The sequence below is a fragment of the Macaca mulatta genome, chromosome 5 (genome assembly GCF_049350105.2).
Source record: "Macaca mulatta isolate MMU2019108-1 chromosome 5, T2T-MMU8v2.0, whole genome shotgun sequence".
NCBI lineage: Eukaryota > Metazoa > Chordata > Mammalia > Primates > Cercopithecidae > Macaca > Macaca mulatta.
Window position 1 is genome coordinate 1,479,615 of NC_133410.1, and position 19,466 is coordinate 1,499,080.

The 19,466-nt window shown below is 52.3% G+C and overlaps 1 protein-coding gene and 1 long non-coding RNA gene across 8 annotated transcripts in view; one reads left to right on the forward strand and one right to left on the reverse strand.

The window, feature by feature from the left end:
* Window positions 1-10,971, forward strand: part of UVSSA (UV stimulated scaffold protein A) — a 47,765-nt gene extending 36,794 nt beyond the window's left edge. For 4 of the 7 annotated variants that reach the window (XM_015137813.3, XM_015137812.3, XM_028848213.2 and 1 more), the window contains 4 exons: window positions 2,739-2,922; window positions 3,546-3,654; window positions 6,421-6,595; window positions 8,513-10,971. In XM_015137813.3, the coding sequence (XP_014993299.3) occupies window positions 2,739-2,922; window positions 3,546-3,654; window positions 6,421-6,595; window positions 8,513-8,606 (562 nt within the window). In that variant the 3' untranslated portion in view covers window positions 8,607-10,971. Of the gene's footprint in view, window positions 1-2,707; window positions 2,923-3,545; window positions 3,655-6,420; window positions 8,242-8,512 lie in introns of all 7 variants that reach the window. The other 3 variants (XR_013417652.1, XR_003729499.2, XR_013417651.1) reach the window with 3 other exon arrangements.
* Window positions 10,972-14,468: 3,497 nt separating this feature from the next.
* On the reverse strand, window positions 14,469-18,997 carry LOC144341070 (uncharacterized). The gene is made up of 2 exons (XR_013417655.1): window positions 18,603-18,997; window positions 14,469-18,474 (listed from the first exon to the last, which is right to left on the reverse strand). It is a non-coding gene; the product is annotated as an uncharacterized LOC144341070 (long non-coding RNA).
* Between the last annotated feature and the right edge of the window lie 469 nt (window positions 18,998-19,466).

The following is a 19,466-nucleotide window of genomic DNA, read 5'->3' on the forward strand; positions in this document are numbered from 1 at the left end:
GCACCTGGAGGGGCACAGGGATGGGCCTCCCCTGCTGAGTCAGCTCGTGGAGCCCAGCAGGGCTTTTGTGAGCCTTTCTGCTGCTGCGTCGGGGGCCGTCCGTGGAACGTAAGTGTTATCAATCCTTTGGGAACAGCTGGACGAGAAACCGCTTCCCTAAAGGCGGCCCTGGGGCCCACTGAGTTTGTTCTGCTTCAAACTGCAGTTGGCTGAGGTTGGGAAGAAACAGCCATCCCTGCCACACATTGCCACCAGGGGTGCCCCAAGGCCAGCGCTTGGTTTTGGAGCCTGGCAGGTGACACCCATCAAAGCTCCCACCTAGAAGCGGATGCCTGGCTCTCTTCCCGCCTGCCTGGCCTGTCCCCAGGACCACAGGCTTTGCCCTGACCCCCTGGGCAGTTGGGCTGAGAGAGAGGCCTGAACAGCTCCTGGTGAGGACCCGGTTAGTCCTGGATGGCACCAGGGCCCTGCTGGGCAGGCCTGGCTTCACGCTCCACCTGCCTGGCCCGTCAGCACCACGCACCTGGTGCCTCAAGCTCATGGTTTGATGTTTCCCCCAACTGCCTGCAAACTGCTGCAGTGGCCGGCTTGATGGAGTTGCAGCCTGAACATGGCAGTGGCCTGGGCTGGGGAAGGGCCCCGTGTCAGCCACGTGGGTGGAGGTGTGTGGGCTGGTGCAGGAGATGGCACCTGGGTGCCATGTATGCCCCATAGGCAGTTGAGGGCCACACTCCTGCTGTCTGGCCCCTAGCCAGGATGGCAGAGGCTGCTCACCCCACATTCCCTTGCCAAGTGGAGGGGTCCTGCCCTCTGGCTCTCTGCCACATTTAGGGATCTGGAGAGCCTGGGCTCACCCCTTTCAGCCAGGAAGTCAAGACGATGAGAGTCCAGGAGGCCAGGGCCTGGCCAGGCCGTGGTGGGAGACAGGGCTGATGGGGCTGGCGCCCCTGGGCCCTGGAAACAGCTTGTTCTCCACAGCCTCTGGAAAGACCCCTGCCTGTGAGGGCCTCGTGGCCACAGGCAACCACTAGAATGAAGCCATGCTGGTACACAGAGGGCTGGCGGGCCCCGGCTGGGTACAGTGGCTCATGCCTGTAATCCCAGCACTTTGTGGAGGCCAAGGCAGGTAGATCACTTGAGGCCAGGAGTTCGAGACCAGCCTGGCCAACATGGTGAAACCCTGTCACTACTAAAAATACAAAAATTAGCCGGGTGTGGTGGGTGCCTGTAATCCCAGCTACTCAGGGGGCTGAGGCAGGAGAATCACTTGAACCTGGGAGGTGGAGGCTGCGGTGAGCTGAGATCGTGCCACTGCACTCCAGCCTGGGCGACGGAGCAAGACTCTCTGGAAAAAAAAAAAAAAAGAAAGCCAGTGGTCCTGGGCCGAGGGCAGCCGAGGGGAGTATCCCTGCGCCTGGATGGGGAGGAAGCGGTGCAGCCCGTGGTGTGGCTGCTGTGCGCCGGGTCAGTGCGGTCCACGGGGCGTCTCTGGTCCGAGTTCTGGGTGGCAGAAGGCGTCGCTGCTTCTCACACGGGGCCTCTCCTGGTGTGGCAGGAGGCGTTTGGCCAGGCGGTCAGGCACCCTCGGGGGAGCCGCATGTACTCCTCCTGACCGCAGGGCACACGGCCAGGTGTTCTTCTTCAGCCCACCAGGGCTTTGCCCCAGATGCCTCTCCCTGTAGTGGGGCCAAGGCCCCAGGCAGCACCTTCTGCCTGCGTTCCCACCCACTGCCTTGTCCCAACCCAGCCTCATCCCAGACCAAGGTGGGTGCAGAAATGAGGTCCAGGCAGCCCCAGGGCAGGGCCTCCTGCTAGTCCTTCTCCCTAGTGTGGGCCGTGCCTGGGGCCGTGCTCCTGTCTGTGGACCCGGGGCGAGGGCAGAGCTGCTGGGCTCTGCTCCTCCAGCACCCTCGGGCACAGGGTGTGGCAGCCCGGGAGCCTTGGGCAGAGCCAGCCGTTCCCCAGTCAGCAGGCGGTGAGTGGTGTCTCTCATCACTGGGAGCCCTTGGCACTGTCCATCTGTCCTCCCCAGTTCCTGCTGGCCCCGAGTGTGGCTGTATGCCCTAGAAGGAGGCCTGGTGGCAGCACAGGGACAGTCGGGTCTGTGTGAGTTCCCCTCAGACACTTCTCCTCTGCCTGGGCATCCAGGTGGGCAGGGGGCATAGTTCTCTGAGGCCAGCCTCCTCTGAGGCCAGCACACCCATCTCCCCCATCCTGTGGCATCCACAGGAAAGCATCTCTAATCAGGCTGGTGACAGCAGCAGAACATGGGACCGGACCCGCCTGGGAGACCTGGGACGCCTGGGAAACCCAGGGCCGCGGAGTCTGGTCTCCAGCCCCTGGTCCCTCTGTGCTGCCGAGGGCTGAACAGCCTCCACTCCTTTTCCTGAGTGCGCTACCGCCCTGTCCTTACGCTCCTGCAGTGGAAAGACGACCTTCGTGTGCATGTCCCGTAAACCTTCAAGGTCATGCCTCAGGGACCCAGCAGCTATCGCCCTTGCCCTGTAGGGAGAGCCCATCCTGCAGGTGGCAGTTGTGCCCATGGTCTCGCAGCTGGTTCATGTGGCGTCAGAATTCAGACCCAGGCAGGAGTGACCGTGTTCTCCTGCTTGAGTGCTGTCTGCAGGGTGGGGTGGCTGGGCTGCGGTGGTTTGGCCTTCTCCTGTGCCTGCACCACCTTGGCCACACTCCTCTGGGATCCCTGCAGATGCTCTGAGGGCCTCTGGCTCTGTCTGCAGATCTGACTCCGAGCACCGCTTCTGGAAGCCCAGCGAGGTGGAGGAGGAAGTGGTCAATGCCGACGTTTCCGAGATGCTCCGGAGCCGCCACATCACTTTTGCAGGGAGGTTTGAGCCTGTGCAGCACTGGTGTCGCGCCCCGAGGCCAGACGGCCGGCTCTGTGAGCGCCAAGATCGGCTGAAGGTGAGGCCGTGGCCTGAGGGCAGGGGTGGGCGTGGGCTGGACCAGGGTGGGGCAGCCGGAGGGGTGCTGAGCCCCACCTGCCCCTGCCCTGGGTGGGGAAGCACTGAGAAGCCCATGGAAGGGGCTTGTCCATGGTGGGCAGAAATTTCTTAGCTGTTGGCCATCAGAATGGTGTCTGGGGCTCCTGCCCAGGGCCCTGAAGTCTGACACTTGGGTACATGGCCTGGGGACTGTCCAGGGGCCGAGACACACAGTGTCCTCCATGGTTGCAGCCCGGGTCTGTGCTGGGCCTAGGCTCCTCAAAAGTGAGGAGAGGCCGGGGGGCCAGGGCAGCTCCCAGCCTGGCAGCTGGGCATGGTGCAGGGGGGTTGCTGTGGCCGTGCTGGCGTGAGAGAGGCCTAAACTCTCCACAGCTGCCCAAGAGCTCCCGGCTCCAGGGGGAGGACAGAGCCACCCACACGACTCTCAGGACGCCCTCCCCTGAGGATTCCAGGGTTGTGTACACTTTGGCTCTGCGATGCTGCCCTCCCTGGTCGCTGTTTGTGCCTGAATCGCGGTGGGGGCAGGTGGTCGAGGCGGGTGGACCCCTCCCCGCTGTCAGCCACCATGTCCTCGCTGTGCAGTGCCCTTTCCACGGGAAGATCATTCCAAGGGATGACGAAGGGAGGCCACTCGACCCGGAGGACAGGGCTCGCGAGCAGCAGCGGCAGCTGCAGAAGCAGGAGCGCCCGGGTAGGTCTGGGCAGGCAGGTGGGGCGGGCGCCGTGGGAGGCACAGCCTAGGACTCTGCCACTGGCTGCCTGGGGCACGTCTGCAGTCATAGAGCACCCACTCTGCCAGCTCAGTCCACAGAGCTACACGCCCCTCGGTCGTAACTGGTGGAATCAGGAGGGGATGCTGCCCCGAGGGTCTTGGATTTGGGAGCTCCAGAGGAGTCTCCGGCTTCAGGGGGAGTTACGTGTTCATGAGACCCCGACCGGGAGGTGGGCACCCAGGGCCCCGAAGCCACAGGTGCCATCTGTGTGGCTGGGTCCTGCTTCCTCGTGTTTTCAGGCAGGTGAAGGCCTTGAGGCGAGAGAATTGATTGGGCTGAGCCCGGAGTGACTTCCAGGAACCCCTCTGGCCTCCTCAGCCATGCCCCGCACCTGCCTCAGTGTGCAAGTGGTCAAAGCTCTGTCCAGGAGGCGTGTGGCCACTGCTATGGCAGCAGGAGTGCGGGTGCCCGGAGGCTCTGGACGGCAAGGCCACTGTGGGGCAGCACTGCCACATCAGCAGGGCCCATCTGTCTGCCCTGCCTCCCCCCGGGCTCATCTGCCCCCCATGCCTCCCGAAGGCTCATCCCCGGGTGGGGGTGCGTTTCTGTTTTCCAAGGAAGACTTTGTTTTTAGAGGCCCTGGCCAGCCTCAGACTCTCTCTCTCCTTTTTAAATCTGATTTGGCTTTTTTTTGAAGCAGGGTCGTTCTCTGTCACCCAGGCTGGAGTGCAGTGGCGCAATCATGGCCTCCCAGATTCAAGCCGTCCTCCTGCCTCAGCCTCCCGAGTAGCTGGAATTACCATGCCACCGTGCCCGACCAAGTTTTGCATTTTTATTTTTGGTGGAGGTGGAGTGGCACTGTATTGCCCAGGCTGGTCGTGAACTCCTGGACTCAAGCGATTCTCCTGCCTCACCTCCCACAGCGCTGGGATGACAGGCGTGAGCCCTGCCCAGCCTCAATCCCTTCTGGAGAGTGGCCACGCCTGCAGCTTGGCCCTGGCCTGAAGCGGGGGTCATACCTTGTCTTGAAGAGCAGTGCTGGGGGCCCGGGGGCCCTTCCAAGCCGTCTCTGTCGTGGCTCCTGGGCATCTTGCACTCCGGTCATGAGAGGCGGATGTTGAGTGCAGCCTGAAGCCCAGAGGCAGCAGCTCGGCCCTGGGCGGTGGGAGGGCCCTGACCTGCTCGTCTCTGGGTGAGGCCTTCCCTGGGGGCTCACACTCAGGAGCAAATTAAGTGCCTATTTTTTGTGTCAACCCTGAAGAGTATCTGGTTTTCCAGCCCTTGGTGACTTGTTAACAAACAGGTATCAGGCCGCGGGCTGCGGCCAGCGCTGGCCAGTCAGATGTGAAATAGCATCTCTTTACTAACTACAGTATTGATCCCCGCCTCCCTCGCGCACGGCGCAATTTTCCTTTCCCTGGCGCTAACCTCAGTGACAATGTGCGTGTGCTGCAGGGCCCGTCAGCGCCCAGGAAGGCGCTTCCCAGCATCTATTGATTTTCCTCAAAGGCTTTTAAATTGCTCCTTCATTTCACTGAGACGCTCGCTCCATCTCTACTGGGTGCCGGCGCCTTTTCGTTGTGTTTAAACAATTGCTCCATTCACTGGGTTCCTAAACTGTGACGCCTTCTTATTACTGGGAGATAAACTGTTTGGACAGTTTTCCTTAATCTTGGATTAATCGTTCTGTATCTGAATTGTGGGCCCCGTATTCCTTCACTTCAAAGAATCCGCTTGGGAGGCCTGGCCATCAGTCCAAGGCGTAGGCATCCCTTCAGGGATGTGCCTCCGTGGCCTGGTCGCCCCCGTGGCCTGGTCCCACTGACTCAGCTCATGGGGTCCTGTCTGCAGGAGCAGGTGCCTCTGGAGCATCAGTGCCCAGCCCCCTTCTGCGAGCCGGGGTTGTCTGTGAATCCCTCGGCCATCACTGTCCCGTTGGGTGGCCTCTCTGAGCCCGACCAGTACCACGCCTGGTGGAGGCCTTCCTCAGTCTTGTGTGGGGAACCCCACGGGAAGCCTGGGCCTGAGGGCCTCGGTGCCCATCTGCACAGTGGGTGCTGTCAGCCTGGGAGGCTGCTTAGTGAGGCTGGTGACGTTTGTGTCCCCTCACGGCCACAGGGCCTCAAGCAGACAACGCCTGGCTTGCTTGGGAAGGGCAGTTCTGTCTAGGAGAGCGCCACCCTGCATTTCTGAGGCCTGAGGCCAGGTCATCTTTAGATCAACGAAAAAGAAAAGCCCTTTGCTGAGCATCATGCTTGGCCCAGCCCTGCCGCACATACCTCCCCACCAGCAGGCGGGTCCAGCAGGGCACAGTTGGCCTAGTGGGGCACGGTCCAGCCCGTAGGCAAGGAAGTAGCTTGCGGATGGCACCAACCGCCAACCGCTGGCCTTGGCCACCTTCCAGCCTGGGAGGTCCATGGGTGCCCTAGCAGTGGCCTCTGGGCCCAGCCCCGGCTCCCCATCTCTGGGCGGCAGGGGCCTGTGGGGGTGTGGGGCGGTGGGGACGAGCTCTGTGTCGCCTTCGCCCCACGGGGGCCAGCGTGCCCACCCTCCCCAGCCTGTTGCTCAGGGAACCCTGCCCGCCGAGCTTCCTCTCGGGCTTGCTGGTGCCAGGGTACGGCTGTAGGCAAGCCCCCCCGGCCCCGCTGTCAGGACGAGACCAGGAGCCCCTCCTGGGGGCCTCGGGCAAGACGGGCTGTGGTCAGTGCCAGCTGTTTCCTGAAGTGCGTGAGTTTTGTTTGCAGAATGGCAGGACCCTGAGTTGATGAGAGATGTGGAGGCAGCCACAGGGCAGGATCTTGGCTCGTCCAGGTACAGCGGGAAAGGCAGGGGGAAGAAGAGGAGGTACCCCAGCCTCACCAACCTGAAGGCTCAGGCCGACACGGCCCGCGCTCGCATCGGGAGAAAAGTCTTCGCCAAGTAAGAGTGGCTGCTGGGCCACCTCCCACCGCGTGGCCCCAACGTGAGGGTTTTCGGGGGGGGCCATCTGAGCTCCAAGATATTCCAGGGACCTGGGGCCTCCAGGGGCTCCCCTGCTTTGAGTTCCCCTGGGGGACCACCCACCCCTTCCCCTGGGAGGGGCAGTGCCAGCCAGCAGGGGCAGCAGGCAGGGTCTGGTCAGGAACGCCCCTGAGCATTCCCCAGGATAAGAGGGGCTCGACTGCCAGGCACCGTCATCCTCGCTTCCTGGGGGAGCCGTGTCATGACACAGGCCTCGGCTGGTACAGAGTGAGCCCCCTCGTCTCTCCCTTGCCTGGCTGTGCCCCCAGGTCAGTGCCTGCGTATTTCTGCAGCGGTGACTTCAGGGAGGGTGGTGACTGCAAAGGTGGCCACAACAGAGGTCCACGCATCAGCCCCAGCAGAGCCCAGTCCCAGCGTGGCTGCTCTGAGCACTGGCTCTGGGAGGCTGACCTGGTGTCTCTGCAGCCCAGCGTGGGCCTGTGTGACTGGTGAGGCCTCGGCAGGGCCAGAGTGCAAAGCCCACCAGCCCGACATCCCTGCATGCGGTCTGTCCGCTGGGGCATCAGCCGCCCACACGGCCTTGTGTTTCTGTCTTCACATTGCCTTTTTCTCGCCCAAGAAAATCCAGAATGCTTGCTTAGAAGCCACCTGAGGCTGCTGACTCCCTCCCACATCTGTGCCAAGTCCCTGCTGGTGCAGGTTTATCTGGTAGCGCCAGTGAGGTGGCCCCACCCATCGCTGTCCCAGAGACCCTCCCTTGGACACCCCTGGAAGGTGCTGAGTGCGCCGGGCAGAGGCGGCCCCTCCTGGCCAGCATGACCTTGCACCGGCCTGAGTGTGCTCGGGCGGGAGGCGCCTTCGCAGCGCTCAGACCACGCATCCCCTGGGCTTGTGGGTGGTGCATCCACAGCTTTGCTTGGGTGGGGCAGGGGTGCTGGTGGGGGCTGCGGAGAGGCTGCCTGGGGCCCCTGGCACAGAGCTGGACCCATCACGTCAGCCAACCACACAAGGCGCCTCGGCCCCTGGTAGCTCACGATGAGGCTGTTTTCCTGTGGACCAGCCAGGGGCAGAGGCCAGCCTGGGTGCTGATGCCCAGCAGCAGGCACGGCCAGTGGCCCCGTGCCAGGCCTCCTCCCTGTGTCTCATGGGGACAGTGAAGCCCATGGCAGGAGCTGGCTCTTCACAGCAGCTGTGTGGCCCAGAGCCCTCCCCACAGAAAGGACCTGGGGTGACCACAGGCGAAACCCTGCCTTGAGGGGCCCCCATAGCAGTGCCTGGCAGCCCCACAGGGCCACAGCTGAGCGGAGGTTTCACCACCTTGTGGCCTCAGGCCCTGCTGGCTCCACACCCTCGTGTGTCGTGGCACCTGAACTGGTCAGCACAGCACACCTCATCCCGCTCCCCGGAGTGCCTGCCCTGCCCACGCCCTCCCTGCTACGGCCCTCCACATTTCCATCCCTGGCTGTAGAGCTGTGTGTGCAGCCGTGGGCAGGGCCGTCCTGATGCCTCCTGGCTGCATCTCCTGCAAGGCCACTCCCCAGGAGACCAAGAGGGAAGCTGTGCCCTCATCGTGGAGTGTGGGAGGCCACAGGAGAAGTGCCAAGGTGGGGCTGGGGCCACCTTCACCATGCAGAACCACCCGCCACAGACCCCAGCTCTGGGACCTGGGTGGCCCTTTCCAAGCCTGCCTCTGTCTTGGAACAGGGCCAAGGGTCCCGTCGCCCATCTTTCTCTGAGGGTGGCACCCACAGGCAGTTAGCATCCAAGGGCAGCAGCTGCCCCAGGACCAGTGCGTAACCCTGGTGATGCCACCACTGGGAGCCCAGGCCCCTGGCGGAAGCCTCCCAGGTCACATCTTGCCTTGTTTCCCCACAGAGCAGCTGTGCGGAGGGTCGTGACAGCCATGAACCAGATGGACCAGAAGAAGCACGAGAAGTTTTCAAACCAGTTTAACTATGCACTGAACTAGAGAGCTGGGCCCAGTGCACTGGCCATTAGCACCTTCTCCCTCTGCCAGTGTCTCAGGGCAGCAGAGTGGGCGTGGGTCTGGGCAGTAACCGTGCTTTGGCTATTACTGTGTTTGATGTAAAGAAATGGCACATTGAAATGCCCTGAAGGTCTGGCCGTGCTGCTGCGACAGGGTTCGTCGTCATCTGGTGACGGGTCTGTCCTCGTAGAAGAGGCCCTCGGGCCCGGAGATGTGAACACAGGCAGCAGCCCTGCTCCAGAGGGCATCTGCGAGTCCTCGTGAGGCCAGTGCATGTGGTGGTGTGGGGTTCAGCACTGACAGCGTGTGCGTGCAGCTCAGTTTTCAGAGCTTGCATTCCCCAGCTGGGAGGCGACCACTCAGAGGAACTCTGGGAAACCCACTTTTATGCAAATGTTGTTTTTAACACAAACACAAAGGCCAGTGAACCGTTCACTCATCTGCTTTCTGTTTCTGGCTTTTCATACGACATGTGGCCTCTTGTGCCTGGCTTCTTGCACTTGGCATTCTGTTTTCAGGGTCCATCCATGGAGTTCCCCTCCGACGTATAAAACAAAGGAGGTGAAAACCTGTCCATGTGGAAGCTCGTGCACACATGTCCACAGCAGCGTCGAGGGTACTGAACATCTCCTGTGCTCACGGGCCGTTTGTGTACCTTCTTTGGAGAGGAGTCTGTTCAAATCTCTTGCCTATTTTTAATTGAATATTTGTCTTGAGTTGTAACCGTTTTTTTCTCTCTCTTTTAGAGATGGGCTTTTGCTCTTACCCAGGCTGAGTGCAGTGGCACGATCATAGCTCATTGCAGCCTCAAACTCCTGGGCTCAAGCCTCCTCCCACGTCAGCCTCCCAGGTAGCTGGGACCACAGGCACACGCCACAACGCTTGGCTAATTTTTAAAATTTTTTGTAGAGACGAGCTCTCACTGTGTTGCCCATGGTGGTCTCGAACTCCTAGCCTCAAGCAATCCTCATGCTTCGGTCTCCCAAAGTGTTGGGATTACAGGCATGAGCCACCACTCCTAGCCAGGAGTTTATATGTATATTGTGAATACTGGATCCTCATGTGATTTGCAAAAACTTTCTTTTTTCTTTTTTTTTTTTTTTGAGACAGAGTCTTGCTCTGTCGCCCAGGCTGGAGTACAGTGGCCGGATCTCAGCTCACTGCAAGCTCCGCCTCCCGGGTTTATGCCATTCTCCTGCCTCAGCCTCCCGAGTAGCCAGGACTACAGGCGCCCGCCACCTCACCCGGCTAGTTTTTTGTATTTTTTAGTAGAGACGGGGTTTCACCGTGTTAGCCAGGATGGTCTCGATCTCCTGACCTCGTGATCCGCCCGTCTCGGCCTCCCAAAGTGCTGGGATTACAGGCTTGAGCTGCCGCGCCCGGCCTCTTTTTCCTTTTTATTTTTTTTGAGACAGAGTCTAGCTCTGTCGCCAGGCTGGAGTGCAGTGACCCAATCTTGACTCACTGCAAGCTCCGCCTCCCGGGTTCACGCCATTCTCCTGCCTCAGCCTCCCGAGTGGCTGGGACTACAGGCGCGCACCACCACGCCCAGCTAATTTTTGGATTTTTAGTAGACACGGGTTTCACTACGTTGATCAGGCTGGTCTTGATCTCCTGACCTCGTGATCCGCCCACCTCGGCCTCCAAAGTGCTGGGATTACAGGTGTGAGCCGCCATGCCGGCCGATTTGCAAAAACTCTTCCATCCTGTCCTTTCACTTTCTGGATAGTGTCCTCTGAAGCACAAAAGTTAATTTTGATGAAGTCCAGCAATTTATCTGGGTTTTCCTTTTGTTACTTATGCTTTTGCTGTCACATCTCAGAAGCCATCGCCTCATCCAAGATCACAGAGATTTACACCTGGTTTCTGATAAGCATTTTATAATTTCAGCTCTTATGTGTAGATCTTTGATCTGTTGTGAGTTAAGTTTTGTGTGTGGTATAAGAGCCCGCATTCTTTTGCCTGTGGATATCCAGTTGTCTCTGCACCATTTGTTGAAAACATTATTTTTCCCCATTGAATTATCTTGGCACCCTTATTTATAATCAATTGACCAAAAATGTACAGGTTTATTTCTGGGCACTTGACTCTATTCCATTGACCTTAACCTTATGCCGGTACCACAGTGCCTTGATCAATGTTGCTTTGTTGTGATAAGTTTACTTTGTTCTATTTCAAGGCTGTTTTGACTATTCTGCATTCCTTGCATTTCCAAATGAATTTTAGGATCTGCTCATCAGTTTCTTCAAAAAAAAAAAGCAGCTGGGATTTTGATAGGAATTACATTAAATCTAGAGATTGCTTTGGGATGTATTACCATCTTAATATTAAATCTTCTGAGTCATGAGCTTCTGATTATCTTTCCATTTATTTGGGTCTTTTTAAATTTATTTCAACAGTATTTTGTAGTTTTCAGTATATAAGTCTTTCACTTATTTTGTTAAATTTACTCATATTTTATTCTTTTTTATTTATAACCAAAGGATTATAAATGCAATTATAAATTATTAAAAGATTATAAATTGCATTTATAAAAGCAATTATAAATGTAATTGTTTTCTGAATTTCATTTTAGGGCTGATCATTGCTAATATGTGGAAGTACAATTGACTTTTGTGTATTGATCTCGTATCCTGCATTCCTTGCTGAACTTGTTTATTCATTCTAATTAGTTGTGTGTTCCTTAAGATTTTCCATACACAAAATCATCTGCATGTCATCTGCAAACAGCTGTCTTTCTAATCTGGGTTTCTTTTATTTCTCTTACCTAATTGCTCTGGCTGGTACCTCCAGGACAATGTTGAATAGATGTGGTGAGAACAGACATCCTTGTCTGACTCTTGACCTTAGCAGGAAGCTTTCAGTCTCTCACCATTGAGCGTGATGCTAACCATGCTGTTTTGTGTAGATGCTGTCTACCAGGTTGAAGAAGTTACCTTCTCCTCCTAGTTTGTTGAGTTTTTTTGTCATAAAGTGTTGAATTTTGTCAGATGCTTTTTCTCCGTGTGTTGAGATGACAGTAGAATTCTTGTCCTTTACTCTAGTGATACGGCATATTACATTGTTTCTCATATGTTGAACCGACCTTGCATTCATGGGGTAAATTCTACTTGTTCGTGGTATATAATCCTTTTTTTATGCTGCTGGATTTAGTTTGCTAGGATTTTGCATCTGTATTCATGAGGGATATTGGTCTGTAGTCTTTTTGTGATGTCTTTGTCTGACTTCAGTCACGTCACTACTGACCTCATAGATTGAGGTGGGAAGTGTTCCCTCCACTCCTATTTTTTGGAAGAGTTTGTGAAAGATTGTTGTTAATTATTTAAACATTTGGTAGAATTTACCAGTGAAGGCTGGACTTTTCTTTGTGGGATTTTTTTTTCCCTAATTCAGTATCTTCACTTATTATAGATCTGTTTAGTTCCGGTAGTTTGCATCTTTCCAGGAGTTTGTCCCTTTCTAGGTTCTTTGTTGCAATCTGTTTTTATAGCATTAAAAAAAAGTGTTTTTAACTGACAAGGTCTCACTCTGTTGCCCAGGCTGGAGTGCAGTGGTGCAATCATAGCTCACTCCAACCTCAGACTCATGGGCCCAAGTAATCCTCCCACCTCAGCCTCCCCAGTAGGAAGGACCACAGGCATGTACCACCACATCCAGCTAATTTTCTGACTTTGTTTGGTTTGGTTTTGTTTGGGACAGAGTCTGGCTCTGTCACCCAGGCTGGAGTGCAGTAGCACAATCATGGCTCACTACAGCTTTGACCTCCCAGACTCAAGCAATCTTCCTATCTCAGCTTCCTGAGTAGCTAAGACTTCAGGGGCATGGCACTATGACTGGCTAATTTTTTAAAAGCTTATTTTTGGTAGAGATTGGGTCTCACTATGTTGCCCAGGCTGGTCTCAAACTCCTGGCCTCAAAAAATTTTCCCGTCTTAGCCTAGCAGAGTGCTGGGATTACAGGCATGAGCCACTGCACCCAGCCCTAATTTTCTTTAAAATTTTTTTGTAGAGACAAGATCTCGCTGTGTTGCCCAGGCTGATCTTTGTCAAACTCCTGGCCTCAAGCGACCCTCCCACCGTGACCTCCCAAAGTGCTGGGATTGTGGATGTTAGCTGTTGCTCCCAGCCTATTCATAGTATTTTCTGGTTTTAGTAATTTGATTCTTCTCTCTTTTACTCCCCTTAGTCAGTCTAGCTAAAGATTTATCAATTTTGTTGATCTATTTAAGAAACGACTTCTGGTTTTGTTTATTATTCCCTATGATTTTCCATTCTTTATTTTGTTAATTTCCACTGTAACCTTTATTATTTCCTTTGGGTTGCTTTTGGTTTTGTTTTCTTTTTCTTGTTTCTTGAGATGGAAAATTAGCTTATTGATTTGAAATCTTTCTTTTTAATATAGATGTTTGTAGCTGTAAATTTTTAATCTCAGCACTGATTTACTTCATCCCTTAAGTTTTGGTATATTGTGTTTTGCCTTTTTTTAATCTCAAAGTATATTCTGATTTCTCTGGTGATTTCTTCTTTTACCTCTTGGTTATTTAAGAGTTTGTTGTTTAATTTCCACATATATGTGAATTTCTCAAGTTTCCTTCTGTTATTGACTTCTTTTCCTTTTTTGTTTTAGAGAAACAGGATCTCACTTTGTCTCCCAGGCTGGAGTGCAGTGCCGTGATCACAGCTCACTGCATCCTCAACCTCCCACCTCAGCCTCCCAAGTAGCTGAGACTACAGGCATGAGTCACCAAACACAGCTAAATTTTTTAAAATTTTGTTGTAGAGACAGGGTCTGACTGTGTTGCCCAGGCTGTGTTGGAACTCCTGGGCTCAAATGATCCTGCCACTTTAGCCTCCCAAAGTGCTGGGATTACAAACGTGGGCTACCGTGCCTGACCTGTTACTGATTTCTTATTTCACTCCATTATGGCTGAAGAACATAACTGTATGATTTCCTGTCTTTATTGAGAGTTATTTTATTGGCGTACCATATTTTCTGTCCCAGAGTGTTGAAGAATTTCTATCCTGTTCTTGTTGGGTGGAGTGTTGTATAGATGCCTGTTGGGTGTGATTGGTTTGTAGTGTTGTATAGATGCCTGTTGGGTGTGATTGGTTTGTAGTGTTGTATGGATGCCTGTTGGGTGTGATTGGTTTGTAGTGTTGTATGGATGCCTGTTGGGTCTGATTGGTTTGTAGTGTTGTATGGAAGCCCGTTGGGTCTGATTGGTTTGTAGTGTTGTGTGGATGCCTGTTGGGTCTGATTGGTTTGTAGTGTTGTATAGATGCCTGTTGGGTATGATTGGTTTGTAGTGTTGTATAGATGCCTGTTGGGTCTGATTGGTTTGTAGTGTTGTATAGATGCCTGTTGGGTCTGATTGGTTTGTAGTGTTGTATAGATGCCTGTTAGGTCTGATTGGTTTGTAGTGTTGTATAGGTGCCTGTTAGGTCTGATTGGTTTGTAGTGTTGTATAGATGCCTGTTAGGTCTGATTGGGTCTGAGTGGTTTGTAGTGTTGTATGGATGCCTGTTAGGTGTGATTGGTTTGTAGTGTTGTATGGATGCCTGTTGGGTGTGATTGGTTTGTAGTGTTGTATGGATGCCTGTTGGGTCTGAGTGGTTTGTAGTGTTGTATGGATGCCCGTTGGGTCTGATTGGTTTGTAGTGTTGTATGGATGCCCGTTGGGTCTGATTGGTTTGTAGTGTTGTATAGATGCCTGTTGGGTCTGATTGGTTTGTAGTGTTGTATAGATGCCTGTTAGGTGTGATTGGTTTGTAGTGTTGTATGGATGCCTGTTGGGTCTGATTGGTTTGTAGTGTTGTATGGATGCCTGTTGGGTCTGATTGATTTTTAGAGTTGCATAGATGCCTGTTGGGTATGATTGGTTTGTAGTGTTGTATGGATGCCTGTTGGGTCTGATTGGTTTGTAGTGTTGTATGGATGCCTGTTAGGTCTGATTGTGTCTGAGTGGTTTGTAGTGTTGTATGGATGCCCGTTGGGTGTGATTGGTTTGTAGTGTTGTATAGATGCCTGTTGGGTCTGATTGGTTTGTAGTGTTGCATAGATGCCTGTTAGGTCTGATTGGGTCTGAGTGGTTTGTAGTGTTGTATGGATGACTGTTGGGTATGATTGGTTTGTAGTGTTGTATAGATGCCTGTTGGGTCTGATTGTAGAGTTTTATGGAAGCCTGTTGGGTCTGATTGGTTTGTAGTGTTGTATAGATGCCTGTTGGGTCTGATTGGTTTGTAGAGTTGTGTAGATGCCTGTTGGGTGTGATTGGTTTGTAGAGTTGTATAGATGCCTGTTGGGTCTGATTGGTTTGTAGAGTTGTATGGAAGCCTGTTGAGTCTGATTGGTTTGTAGTGTTGTATGGATGCCCGTTGGGTCTCATTGGTTTGTAGTGTTGTATGAAAGCCTGTTGGGTCTGACTGGTTTGTAGTGTTGTATAGATGCCTTTTGGGTCTGATTGGTTTGTAGAGTTGTTTGGATGCCTGTTGAGTGTGATTGGTTTGTAGTGTTATATAGATGCCTGTTGGGTCTGATTGGTTTGTAGAGTTGTGTGGAGGCCTGTTGGGTGTGATTGGTTTGTGGTATTGTATAGGTGCCTGTTGGGTCTGATTGGTTTGTAGAGTTGTATGGAAGCCTGTTGGGTCTGATTGGTTTGTGGTGTTGTATAGGTGCCTGTTGGGTCTGATTGGTTTGTAGTGTTGTATAGATGCCTGTTGGGTCTGATTGGGTCTGATTGGTCTGTAGTGTTGTATGTAAGCCTGTTGGGTCTGATTGGTTTGTAGTGTTGTATAGGTGCCTGTTAGGTCTAATTGGGTCTGATTGGTTTGTAGTGTTGTATGGAAGCCTGTTGCATCTGATTGGTTTGTAGAGTTGTAGAGAAGCCTGTTAGGTCTGATTGGTTTGGTTTGTAGTCTGATTATTTACATCTTCTCTTCCCTTATTCATCTTCTGCCTAGTTATATTGATATTGAATGTGGGGTATTGAATCCTTCAGTTTTGTCAGCTTTTGTTTCATAAATTTGAAACTCTGTTAAGTGCATCTGTGTTTCTATTTCTTTCTGATGAACAGACCCTTTTATGATTATGACATGTCCTTCTTTGTCTCTAGTGAAAAAAAAAATGTTGTCTTTAAGTCCCTTTTGTCTGATGTTAGTATAGCCACTCAGCTCTTTTTTGATTGTTTGCATATTATCTTTTTTCATCCTTTTACTTTCGTTGTATCTCTAAATCTAAAGTGTGTTTCTTGTAGACAGCATATAGTGGGATTGTGTTTCTCATCTGTCCTGCTGGTCTCTGCTGTGAATTGAAAGTGTGTTTCTTGTAGACATTTTATAGTGGGATCGTGTTTCTCATCTGTCCTGCTGGTCTCTGCTGTGAATCAGAAGTGTGTTTCTTGTAGACAGCATATAGTGGGATCGTATTTTTTATCTGTCCTGCTGGTCTCTGCTGTTTGAGAGGGATGTTTAATCCATTTACATTCAGTGTGATTACTGATAAGGTTGGATTTGTATCTGCCATTTCTAAATTTGTTTTCTATATTGTCTTTTTTATCTTTCTTCCTTTATTTCTCCATTACTTTTTTGTGTTAAATGGACATTTAATTCTCTGTAACATTGTAATTTCCTTGTCTGTTTTACTGGGTTTTTTAGAAGTAATTTTCTTAGTGGCTGCTCTGAGTATTACAGTAACAATGTAAAACCAATCAAGTGTTCAGATGAACTTAATAATGTACAAAACCCTTTGCTTTGAGTAGCTTTGTTTCCTCTCAGCCTCTTGGTGCTCTATTTGTCCTATAAATGCTACCTTTTAGATTGTAAGTCCATCAGCAGTCTTGTAACTATTGCTTTCTGCAGTTGTCTTTTAAATCATGTAGAAGAAGAAAAGATGTACGAACAGAAATGAGTCTCTGCTGCCTCTGTTGCTGGCTTTGCGGTTGTCTTTTTTGGTGCTGTTTGTGTGGATTTGAGTGTGGTGTCTTGGACTTCAGCCTCAAGTATTTCTTGTAGGGCAGATCTTCTAGCAATGAATTCTCTTTGTTTTTGTTTATCTGGGAATGTTGTAATTTCTCCTTCTCTTGGGAAGAATCATTGTGCTGGATATGGCCCTCTTTTTCTTTCAGCCCTCTATAGATGTCGCTCCACTGCCTCTGGCCCCCGTGGTTTCCATGGCAGGAGCACGGCACCACGTCTCAGTCTCTTTTTAGCTTCTGACTGTTTGACTGTGGTGTATCTAATTGTGGATCTTTCAGTGTGTCCTACCTGAAGTTCTTTGAGCTTCTTGGATAAAGAGGTTAATATTTTTCAGCAAATTTGGGAAATTTTTGGTTGTCATTACTTGAAATATTTTGTGTCCCTGCTCTCTGTCCCCTCGTTGGACTCCAGTTACGTGTGTTTCTGTGGAGCTGGGCACAGCCTCGGAGGCCTCGTTGACTTTCCCTTGTTCCGGAATTTTTTCTTCTTCTCGGAAAGAATCATCTCAATTGACCTATCTTCAAGGTCACAGATGCTTTTGCCAAACAAAACCTGATGTCAAGCTGCTATAGTGAATTTTTCATTTCAGTTATTGTACTTTTCTACTCCAAACTTCCATTTGGCTCTCTTTTATAATTTCTATATCTTTACTCATATTCTTTATTTAGTGAAATAGGCTCATACTTTAATTCTGTAGACACAGTTTCCTTTAGTTGTATGAACATATTTATAGAAGCTGATTTAAAGTACTTGTCTAGGCCAGACGTCGTGCTGCGCACCTGTAATCCCAGCTACTTGGGAGGCAGAGGCAGGAGAATCACTTGAACCCGGGAGGCAGAGATTGCAGTGAGCTGAGATCAAGCCATTGCACTCCAGCCTGGACCACAGAGCAAGACTCTGTCTCAAAACTAAGGTAGATAGGTAGGTAGGTAGGTAGGTAGGTAGGTAGGTAGGTAGATAGATAGATAGATAGATAGATAGATAGATAGATAGATATTAGATAGATAGGACTTATCTAGTAAGTTCGTGAACATCAGGGCCTATTCAGGGGAAGTTCCTATTGATGGCCTTTTTTCCTATGTCTGAACCAAGGAAATAATGTACTCTTTCTTTGTGGTCTCATGTATATCTATTGTTTTTGAAGACTGGACACTTTAATTACGTGCTGAGCAACTCTGGAAATCAGATGTGCTCTCCACGAGTTTATTTTTGTTTTGTTGCTGTTACCATTTGTTTAGGTTCTGGACTAATTTGAAGTGTCCACCTCGTCAGTTTCATGTTCAGCCAGTGACTGGACTGAGGACCCCTTTAAGTGCTTTGCACCAATAACGCTCACAGTTCTGCCGACACGCAGTTGATGCGTGGTGTGTGTGCCTTTAGCGCTCCAGCAGGCAGCTGCCAACCGTGCCTTTGCCTTCACTTCTTGCTTGCACACGGCCACAAAGCCAGCCGGAGGTGAGGGCTGAACGACTCAGGTTCCTTTTGGGCATGCACACGGCTCTGTGCCTGTGTGGGCACGGCCTTCCACGCCTCCAGGAGTGTGGCAGAGCTTCTCAGCGGCCACCGTGGGCATCTCGTTCCTCAGACCCTCCTTTCATGAGTTATGTAGTTGAATTATCAGTCTTTCTTGGCTTCTAAGTTTTGTATTCTAGTTATAATGCTCTTCCCCTCTCAAAGATTATATTTGAAATGTTTTCCATGTTTTCTTCTAGTAGTTTTATGGATTTCATTTTCATATTGAAATAATTGATCTACTTCTAGTTTTTGATACAAGATGTGAGCCAGGAAACCCAGTTTTTAAATTTCACATAGCTGTCCGGGTGTCCCTGCACCTCTTATCAATGAGCCCTTGCTTTGTGCCGATTTGGAGTGCCCGCCTGCTCACGCGCGTGCCGATGTGGAGCGCCCGCCTGCTCACACGTGCCGATGTGGAGCGCCCGCCTGCTCACGCGTGCCGATGTGGAGCGCCCGCCTGCTCACGCGCGTGCCGATGTGGAGCGCCCGCCTGCTCACGCGCGTGCCGATGTGGAGCGCCCGCCTGCTCACGCGCGTGCCGATGTGGAGCGCCCGCCTGCTCACGCGTGCCGATGTGGAGTGCCCGCCTGCTCACACAAAGCCCTGGCATGGTGGCTCTGTGGGTTTCCTGTCCTGCTGGCTGAGTCAGACGCTGTTACCGTGCATTGTACTTATGGTGGCTTTTTAATACATTTTTATGTCGAAGACCCCTTTTATATTTCTTTCCACCTTGAGATAAAGTGGGAATATTAGGGATGAGATGGAAGAGGAGAGGGTGTTTTTGTAAAACTGAATTCAGGACCGATTTGTTAGCCTGGTGCTTTTTGTATCAGACTTTTAATGAATTTTCTTGAATGCTGATTGAAAGACAAGCCTGTGACTCTGCGACCAAGTGCGGGGCCCGTGCGGTGGGGGTGCTGGGCTGGCCCTTCTGGTTGGTGGGGTGAGGGGGTGGGGACTGTGCCCCTGGGAGCAGCTGACTTGGCACTAAGGGGGTGCTGGGGGTGGGCCCATCCTTTTCTCAGATCCCCTCAGCAAACCCCTTCCACCCATACTTGCCACAAAGTGGTTTGGGTACCCATGAGCCAGGCAGATGGAGAGGGCAGAGGAGCCTGGGGCAGCCTGGCCTGCAGATGCATTTAGAGCCAGAGGACGGGGCTGTGTCCAGTTCCTGCAGGAACCACCGTGGGAGCAGGTTGCCCCCTCCCTAGGGAGGGAAGGGACCAGCGAGGATTCAGGCGGGGAAGAAAGCTGGGCCTGGGCAGCCCAGGAAGGGGTGGGGTTCCTGAGGACCCTGAGAGTGGTCCCACGGCTCAGGAAGTACGTGCAGACTCCTTTCGCCTCCCCTGCCTGC